Source organism: Benincasa hispida, unplaced genomic scaffold (assembly GCF_027475165.1).
Source record: "Benincasa hispida cultivar pf3 unplaced genomic scaffold, pf3_genome.v1.1 HicScf548, whole genome shotgun sequence".
In the NCBI taxonomy this organism is placed as follows: Eukaryota; Viridiplantae; Streptophyta; class Magnoliopsida; order Cucurbitales; family Cucurbitaceae; genus Benincasa; species Benincasa hispida.
The window spans coordinates 1,224-11,719 of NW_028326655.1; the positions used below are offsets into that span (position 1 = coordinate 1,224).

A 10,496-nucleotide genomic window follows, 5' to 3' on the forward strand; every position below is an offset into this window, starting at 1 on the left:
GCATCCATGGACTTCAAAACCTCATTTTCATAGGGAATTTTAGACTCATCTGTAGCAGGGTCTAAGTAATGATATGTGATTGTTTTAAGAATAAAGAATAATATGAGGATTGGCTCTAGTAAGTTTTATAGCCCATGACAGTATAATAAGTTTCTCATGAATGTGAGACTTAATTAGATAGAGTTATTCTCAAACATGTAGATCCTATGAAAGACATCACAGTTGGCGCTTCTAGAGTAGAAGCAGTTTTCAGTTGACCAGATTTGTTCTGGTATGTATCTTTAGATGACACATTATATAACATGACAAGTTTCTCCATTACATGTATGAAGTTTTCTGTGTGATAGAATGATGAGCTTAGATATATGTTTTTAGTGAATAAGACTTTCTTAAGCTCACGACAATTTTCATAGTTCTCAGCTTGAATGTGTTAAAATGTTGTTGGTTTTCAACATCTTAAGTTTCATAGTTATATATGGAAGAGGTTGCCACACCTCTTTTGACACTAGTTTCAGCTATGTCAATCAGCGACCCTCATTTTACATTTAAATTTTGGAAGGATCTCCAGTTAGCATTGTCTACTCGATTGGATTTTAGTATAGCTTTTCACCCACAGACTGATGGTCAGAAAGAATGTTTGAACCAGAAATTGGAGGATATGTTGTGCACTTGTGCGTTAGAGTTTTCAGTGAGTTGAGACTCTCACCTGCATTTGATGGAATTCGTATAATAATAGTTATCCGGCTACCATTGACATGTTACCGTTTGAAGCCCTCTATGGGAAGAGTTGTAGGTCTCCTGTGTGTTGGGATAAGGTAGAAGAAAGAAAATTGCTAGGACATGAGCTAATGCAAGCCATAAATGAGGCAATACAGAAGATCAGGGCTCGTATGTAAACAATTCAGAGCAAACAGAAAAGCTACGCCAACATAAGACGTAAGGACCTAGAATTTGAGACTGGTGATAAAGTGTTCTTAAAGGTGGCACTTATGAAGGGTGTTATGAGGTTTGGAAGGAAAGAGAAGCTGAGCGCGAGGTTCATTGGACCTTTTGAGGTCTTGGTGCGAATTGGTCTCGCAGCTTATCCATTGGCATTGCTTCCATCACTTTCTTCAGTTCATAATATCTTCCATGTTTCGATGCTGAGAAGATATGTGACAGATCCATTCCATGTAGTTGACTTTGAGCCATTGTAGTTGAATGACAACTTGAGCTACGAGAAGAAGCCTAAAGAAATTCTCGCCAGAGAGGTAAAGATATTGAACATAAGGGAAATAGCATTTGTGAAAGTCTTGTGGTAGAATCAACAATTTAAGGAGGCTACCTGGAAGTGAGAGGTTAAGACGAGGGTCTAGTACCCGAAGCTTTTTTAGGAATCAATTTTTTAGGACGAAAGTTCTTTAAGGAGAAAAGAATGTAACATCCCAAAATCTTGTTCGTAATGTAATTTCAGTATTTTATAATATTCCATATCATTTTTTAATTTTGGAAATTTAATTGGATTACTAAGATTCAATTATTGAGAGAGGGATGTTTCAATTTAATTATTTAATCAGAGCGAAATTGTGGGAATTGGACTTTATGTCACACAAATTTAATTTAAAATTAATGTCAAGAATTAATTTCATTTTGGAAGGGGGTTATGTCACACAAATTTAATTTGAAATTAATATCATGAATTAATTTCACTTTGGAAGGGGGTTGTGTTACAAAAATTTAATTTGAAATTAATGTCAAGAATTAATTTCACTTTGGAAGGGGGTTATGTCACACAAATTTAATTTAAAATTATTGTCAAGAATTAATTTCATTTTGGAAGGAGGTTATGTCACACAAATTTAATTTGAAATTAATGACAAGAATCAATTTCATTGTGGAAGGGTGTTAGTTAAATTATTTGTGAATTGAATATTTTAAAGGAGAAAGGGATGAAAAGTTGGAAACAATGTCTGATTGAAGGAAGATTTTGGAGATTGGAATCTTGAGGGGTGGTTGTTGCTCAAGCTTCATTGGGGAATTGAATTCAAAGATTGATTATTGAAGACTGTCGCTTAGATCGATATTTGAATCTAGTATCGAGGTAAGTAATCTTACTACTAGAACTGCTCATATACCAAGCAATATAGTTATGATTTACTTAAGATTGTTGATGGTTTGATGTTTATGTATGGCTTTACTGATATGAGGATTGAAAAGATTAGATGCGCAAAAAGAGATTTGAATGCTAGCATGAATTGAGTTTATTATTATTCTATGAGATTCTGTTTGATATGAGGATGATGAAATGTATGTTCATGTGATAGAACCATGTTATGATGCCTTTGATGTTGCAATAGTAATAGCATCCTCACTATTAGTTAGATATCAACTTAAGGTTGTGTTTCCTTCGAGATTCACTAGAGGTGGTGGTTTCCTTTAGGGTCCACAAGAGGTTGTGTGTTCTTCACTTCGTGATGCGAGCTTAGGAGTGTATTGTATGAAGAAATTGGAAAAATAGGGTGTAAATATGATGATGCATTGATGATGTGTTAGTGATGGTTGAAGGGACGCGTGACACTCCTTTTTATGCATTCAAGTTTTCCTAAATCAGATCGAAGTATAAATCTAATTCAGGTTCCTGTAAGTCCAGGGTCGAACTGAGGGATTTAGATTAAAGCTAACGCAGAACTTGCATTGTAGCTAATGTAGAAGTATCCTAAGTGAATGTGAATGAGTTATCTACACTAAGTTTGTTGTGGGCGTGCAAGAAGATACAAAAAGGTCATGTAGAAAACATGGGGGTCGTGTGAAAATGGTGTTCAATGCAAGTGGTATGCACTTACCTAAGTGAAATGTACATGTACAAGAATGCGATACAGATGGAAATAACTTTACTTGTTAATTTCTGTAAATACGTTAGATTTCTGCTTACTTTCTATTCAGTAGTTTTCAATGCGCATGCCATACAATTCCCTATCTCTTAGATGTATGCATTAATCACAAAATGCAATAAAACACTAGTCCCTCTATCTCTAAATGTATCAAGAATTTTTAACTTAATGCTTGCTTGCTTACTCTCTCGAATAATTCAAGCTAAAGTAGCTTTTACCAAGTGATTCAGTTGGCTTAAGCGTTTAGAAATGGACTTTGCATGTAGTTATAAATGCATCTAACGTAAAGCAAGAAATAAACAAAAGCAAGGTGTATTAGATCAAATATGTGAATTCATAAGGAAACAAAATTGTCTTTACAAGATCAATACTCAATCAAATGAGATGAAGAGAATTAGAATTTAGATGAAAAGAAAAGAGTCAAGCCGTAGTGTACACTCTCTTGTCCTCTTTGGCTCAACTTAAATTTGTGTACAACTAACTTGTAGAAGAAATACAAGAAAATTCTCTCTCGAGCTAAGCTTTCTCCACTCCTTGATCGATGGTGGGGCTGGATCTCTTCCTTCTTGTGTTCTTCTTGTCACAGCAACATAGCTCTAAGTCTCTAAATTTCAGAATTATACAAAATGAGCTAATTCATTCTTCTAGTGGGATTTCTTCTATTTATAGGCATTTTTCTTCATCAGCTTGATGATAGGGCAACATTAAATTTCATACCCTGGTCAGCCACCTGACACTTAGATACTTTTCAGATGCCACCAACTGCAGATGCCCATGCTTGCAAGTGGTGATTTGACACAAACAGCCTAAATCAATGAACATTTGTTGCTTGAAATCCCTCTGATGCATGACCATGCGTTGATGTTGCCTACGACACTTAAAATCTTTGTTGAAATCCTACAATATTATGCGTTAGTGACACAACTTTCAGCAATAAACATTCTTTTGTATAAGTTTGGTAGTTTTTGAGTAATTCCAAGCATTTTCTCTACGAATGATGAGATTTCATCATTAAAAACCCTAATTGTTCTAATTTTTGAGAGGTGATAACTTGTATTTCTACAAGTTATCATTGTGTTTCCTTTGGGATTCACTAGACGTGGTGCTTTCTTTCGGGATTCACCAGAGGTTGTGTTTCCTTCGGGATTCATTAGAGGTGGTGTTTTCCTTCGGAATTCACCAGAGGTTGCGTTTCCTTCGAGATTCACTAGAGGTGGTGTCTCTTTCAGGGTTCACCAGAGGTTGTGAGTCCTACAAGACTTACTAGACGTAGTGGGTATACTTACCTACAGTAGGATGAGAATAAGATATTTAAGTATATATGTGTCCCAGGTCTCACCAGAGATAGGCATTTAGAGGACATAGATGCCTAGTCTAACCCCAGTAGTGAGATTACTTACTGAGTATTTTATACTCACCTCCTCTCATGTTTATGTTTCAGGTAAAGGTAGTGATGCATCAACGAATAACAAGAGGAATCCATAAACGAGCCACTAAGGACCAGTTTTATTGCTTCCGCTCATGTTTCAAGAGTTCTTTTATATTTTTAACTTTCGATCTTGACATTTGAAACTTATTGTTTGAGATTTATTTTCAGACTTATTTATTTCCATTTAAGACTTATGGGTACCCTATCATTTGATTTTAATATTTGAATTTAATGAAGATCTTTTAAGTTACCTTATTTATTTAGCATTTATTTCACTATAAAAAAGATGTCATTTTAACTTCCGTGCATGCATGCATTTAGTAATGGCCTAGCTTTAGTCCTAGGAAATCGGGACGTTACAGAGAAGATAGTGGTAAGAAAAGATGTTGTGGAAGTAGCATGGAATTAGAATGATGAACCAAAAGACAATATGTTTTTTATTTTTTCTTAATCATGATGATGAGTCTAATGACATTGCTTCTCCATCAACACCACCAATGTCGTCAATCACTCCACAACAAAGCACACCTTCATCATTCGCAAGTTCAAGTGAAGGATCTTGTGGCATGACATGTTTACGAGACATATATGATGAAACTGAAGAGTCAAGACAAAGTTTTAAGAATCTTACTCTTTCTATTTGTTTGGTGACAATGAACCTTTGAATTTTGAAGAAGCTTTGCAAGATGAAAAGTGGAAAACTACCATGGATGAAGAAATAAAGGTCATGAAGAAGAATGATACATGGGAACTTTCTACTCTTCCAAGTGGAAAGAAAGCAGTCAGTGTCAAATGGATATTTAAGACCAAAAAAAAAATGAAAAAGGAGAAGTGGAGAGGTACCAGGCAAGATTAGTTGCAAAAGCCTACGCTCAAAGAAAAGGCATTAATTACGATGAAGTATTTGCTCCTGTCGCTCGCTTGGAAACCATAATGTTGTTACTTGCACTTGCAGCTCAAAATAAATGGAAGATCTTTCAAATGGATGTTAAATCAGCATTCTTGAAAGGATATTTGGAAGAAGAAGAAGTCTACTTGGTGATGGAGTTGACATTCTACATGCAAGAGTAATTAAGGATCTAAGCCCTCTAACTACATCAATTTTAGCTAATTAGCATGCATGTTCAAGAAGAAAATATAAATAGGGTTTCTAGTGTACAACCTTTGTAGCTTCCTCCGAATTGCTTGAATCCTCTTTGATTTCTTCTTCAATCTCAATAGTAGACCACCATCAAAGTCTTCTCTACTATCCTCATGCCTTAGATTGAGTGATGGAAATCAAATTGAGAGCAATTTTAACTGAGTTTTGAGAGTTTGAAGAAGGGAAGAAAAATCTAAATTTTCTAGTTGTTTTAATCTCATAATTCTAGTTGCATGAACTATAAATTGAGTTAAAAAATTCAATTTATAAAAGCATATCATGCATATCAAATTGCTCAAGAAAATATCACTTCAAATTCCATTGAATAGTGAGAAAAGTTGGGTTTTCCCACTTTCAATCTATTTTCCATTTTTAAATTTATAAAATTGAATTAAAACTGATTTTAAAATTTAATTTTTTAACTAAATAATATTTATCAATTTCAAATCTATAAATCAAAATTTTAATTCAATTAATTTCATAATTTTGAACTAATTTAATTTAATTTAATATCAAATATTAAATTAATAAAATGTCTTATCAAATATTTAAATATTATATACTCTCTAAAACGTAATGTTTAATTCGTTAATGAAACATCAATTATATCAAATATAATAATCGAAACCCTAAATTGAGTTTGAATATTCCAAATTCTCTCAATGCACTATTCTAAGGTTTAATCCTTTTATGAGCTAGTAAATGGACCTAATAGACTTACAGATCATGAGCTCCAACGATTTGAGACTAATTGGCTACACTCTTTAAACTAAATTAATCACTAATAGCTCAGTAGTTGCACTCTTCTCACTGTAAATATTCCTTTTGTCCACTTGATTTAACCATATTCAGTAAGTCCACCCTTCACAGGTCGTTTATATTTATGTTATGTCAAAATTACCTTTTTACCCCTACAATACATCTTGCTCCTTAAGTCTCCCCTGAACTTCTATAGAACAATTGGTTTATGGTCCAACTAATAAACCGAATTCCTCTCTGCTATAAGAGGGTGGGGTTCCATTATTCAAGACCAAGAGTTTGTACTTAAGGGAACAACCTATCTGCTAACCCTAAGATGGGTAGGAGTGAATTCCATCTTGCAAGACTACATCCCCAACTATCTATCCAATCTTACCCCTAAAATGGGAGGCTGATTGAGTGATGATGTTGAACTACTCTCACCTATGTAGATTAAAAGATAATGCCAAAGAGACAGGAGTTCGTAGTTAGCTCAGGATTAAGATCGAGTTGCCTTAGGTCATCGAATTTGAAATAGTCAATTTTAACAGTAAACAATTGTTATAAGAAAAAATGACTATTTCGTAGTTCGGATTTATTCAAATGTCATTTTCATAGGTGCCCCCACTCTCATGTCTCTACATGAACGATTTTGGGATTACATCATTTGTATCAATATACAAAGAAGGCCACATCCATAGTGTCCCCAGGATAAGGTACCCAACCCTATCTATATACTTATAGACCTTTTTGGCTATATACTAAAACTTGATCCTCTTTTATGTCGCTACATAAAGTTTAACTATTCATATTATAGCCATGGGTTAGTTTATTGGATTTATAAAAGAATGCTATTCAATAACACCTTTATTGATAGAAAATTTCAATAATAACCTTATTGTGAATAGAATATGTTTAATGTCTACAAACTACAAGTTTTAGGATATTCCCAACAAACTCCCACTTGGACTAAAACTTCAGTGGGTTTCAAAGATATATACATACACAAATATATAATGTTCAGTATGAGAAGATAAATACAATGAACTAGGGCATCTGTATACCTATGAAATCTCCCAATTGCCATAGATTTATGAAGCTCGTAGTCTTAATCCCACTAGGTGACCCTCTAACACTTTAATCGTGAGGGCCTTAGTAAATGGATCAACTAGGTTGTCTTATGAGGCTATTTGTGTGACGACCACGTCTTCTCTTGTGTATTATCTTCCTGATGAGATGATACTTTTCTTTGATGTGTTTTCCTCATTTATGGTTTCTTGTTTCTTTTGAGTTGAAAACTGGTCCACTATTATCACAATACAGGGTGATTGGCAAATGCATATTTGGAACCACTTTCAAATCAGTCAAGAACTTTCTGAGCCACACTATTTCTTTAGCCACTTCACATGTAGCTACGTATTCAACTGCCACGGTGGTGTCCGCAATACAAGTATGTTTCATACTTCTCCATACTATGGCTCCTTCGTTGAGAGTGAATACGGATCCTGAAGTAGATTTTTTTGAATCTACATTGGTCTGAAAATTAAAATCAGTGCATCTAGTAAGGATAAAATCCTTAAAGCCATACACGAGCATATAGTCCCTCGTTCTCCAAAGATACTTGAGGATGTTCTTAATAGCAGTCTAATGTGTATATCCAAGGTTGGACTGGAACCTACTGACTATTTTGACTTCAAAGCATATGTTTGGGTGTATGCACAACATAGTGTACATTAAACCCCCGACTGCTGATGCATAAGGAATTCTTTTCACATTCTCGATTTCTTGAGGTGTCTCAGGAAATTATTCCTTAGACAAATGAATTTCATGTCTAAAAGGTAGCAAACCTCTTTTGAAAACTTGCATATTATATCTTAACAACATTTTGTCAATGTAAAATACTTGATATAATACTAGCATTCTATTATTACGATTCCGAACTATTTGGATCCCAAGAACATACTGTGCATCTCCTAAATCATTCATTTGAAATTGTGATGGTAACCCTCTCTTTATGTTAGCAAGGAATCCTATCTCATTCCCAATAAGCAGAATATAATCAACATAAATTACCAGAAAAGCTACAATTTGTTGACTATTTTTTTGTAAACACAAGGTTCGTCAACATTTTGTTCAAAGCCATAAGATTTGATCGTAGTGTCAAATCTTGTTTTCCATGATTGAGACGCTTGTTTTAACCCATAAATGGATCTTTTGAGCTTGCAAACTTTTTGCTCTTGACCCTGTTCAATGAACCGTTCTTATTGATTTAATTCATAATCATAAAAAGAAGCAATGGATAAAATTATTCTAATTGATTTAATCATGGCAACAGAAGAGAAGGTTTCTTTATAGTTTACCCCATCTTTTTGGGTAAAACCTTTTGCCACGAGTCTGATTTTGTAGGTTTGTACCTTACCAGTTTGATCTCGTTTTCTCTTGTAAATACACTTACAACCAATAGGTTTTACCCCGTCTAGTTGATCTACAAGATCTCAGACATAATTGAAGTACATAGACTCCATTTCAAGGTCCATAGTTTTTATCCATTGGTCTCTATCTACATCTTCCATTGCCTGTTTAAAGGTCAATGGATCCTTTAAGACATCATCATGTATGATAACTTGAGTTTTTGTGAAACCCATATATTGGTTAGGCTGTTGAAAAATCCTCCCACTACGTCAAGGCATTCTCAATTCAGGAGATGGATGTGATGGACCAATTTTGTCAACAACTTTGTTAAAGGACTATCTTGATCAACAACTTTTGTTGATTTATCGGTAGATTCTTTTAACATCTCATTTACTACCAGTTTACTATGAGGTTGATGATTTCTTATGTGGTCTTCCTCTAAGAATATTGCTTTTGTCGGTACAAATACTTTTTCATCTTAAAGATCGTAAAATTCACCACCTTTTGTTTCTTTGGGGTATCGAATAAATAGGCATACTTTTGAACGTCATTCCAATTTCTTAGGGTTTTGCACCAGCATATGTGGTGGGCATCCCCATATTCTAAAGTGACGTAAACTACCTTTACATCCTCTCCATAATTCATTTGGTGTTTCTACAACACTTTTTTAGTGAACCATGTTCAAAATATACACTATAGTTTGTACTTCATATCCCCAAAAGGACTGAGGTAACTGGGCATAACTCATCACTGAACGAATCATGTCTAACAAGGTTCTATTTCTTCTTTCTGCTACACCCTTTTTTTGTCATGTACAAGGTGCAATAAGTTGGGATTGAATTCCACGTTCTACTAGATAGTTATAGAATTATAAATCCATATACTTACCATCTCGATCTGATCAAAGTGTTTTAATCTTTTTACCTAAGAAGTTCTCAACCTCTGCCTTATACTCTTTTAACTTTTCAAGAGTTTCGAACTTATGAATAATCATCAATAAAACTGATGAAATACTTAGATCTTTTTCGAGATTTAATATTCGTTCGACCACAAAGATCTGAATGTATAAGTTTTAGAGGTTCTATGGCCCGAAGACCTTTTTCTAAAAAAGATCTTTTAGTCATTTTCCCCTCAAGATATGATTCACATGGTGGCAAAGAATTATCTTCTAACTGATTTATATGTTCATTCTTTACTAATTTCTCAATTCTATTGATATTTATGTGTCCAAGTCTTTTGTGCCAAAGATAGGCATTAGAAGAAATCTTTCGTTTCTTATATTGAGTATCGAATGTTTTAAACATCCCTATATTTAAAATAGCTTTTGTCTGTTGGTTTTAATATATACTAGTTATTTTCAAGTTTAGTAGAACATACTTGAACAACTCTTGAACTAATGAACACTTCATTTATATCAAAAGTAACTTTGTATATATATTCTAATAAACAGAAGAAAGAGATTAAGTTCCTTTTTATCTTAGGTACATATTATACATTTTCTAACAAAATATTTGTTGTTTCAAAAAATAACTTGAGTTATCCCATTGCTTCAGCTGAAATGTCTTCACCTATTCCCACCTTGAAAGTCGTCTCATTCTCTACCAGTTGCTCTAGGAACTAGTTTCCTGAATGAAAAAGCAAATATGATTAGTAGCGCTTGAATCTAGTATCCAGGTCAAATGAGAACTTCCCACTGAGCATGTTTCTATTACAAATAAATCATATTTACCTTGGTTTGCCTTTTCAGCTTTCTTTTCTGCAAGATATTTTGGGCAATTTCGCTTTGTTCATGGGAGAATTGTAAATCTATTTTATAGCATCATGTCATACTGATGAAGACGGTTGTCCAAACATCCCTTGTAACGACTCAATGGTCTCTTTAGCAGTGACCATGGTTTCATGCTTT

General features: G+C 34.1%; 1 protein-coding gene across 1 annotated transcript; it reads left to right on the forward strand.

Annotated features, from left to right (window-relative positions):
* Window positions 1-475: 475 nt before the first annotated feature.
* On the forward strand, window positions 476-1,196 carry LOC150030124 (uncharacterized). The gene is made up of 2 exons (XM_090310041.1): window positions 476-688; window positions 906-1,196. Exons 1-2 carry the CDS (start codon window positions 476-478, stop codon window positions 1,194-1,196), a joined length of 504 nt encoding a protein of 167 aa, XP_090166167.1.
* The last annotated feature ends 9,300 nt before the right edge of the window (window positions 1,197-10,496 follow it).

What these genes read in the sequence shown, in the direction of transcription:
- LOC150030124 (XM_090310041.1), top strand. Translation starts at nt 476, where the DNA reads ATGGAAGAGGTTGCCACACCTCTTTTGACACTAGTTTCAGCTATGTCA. An exon ending in CTTGTGCGTTAGAGTTTTCA is followed by an intron (nt 689 to 905) that starts GTGAGTTGAGAC and finishes TAAACAATTCAG; the next exon opens with AGCAAACAGAAAAGCTACGC.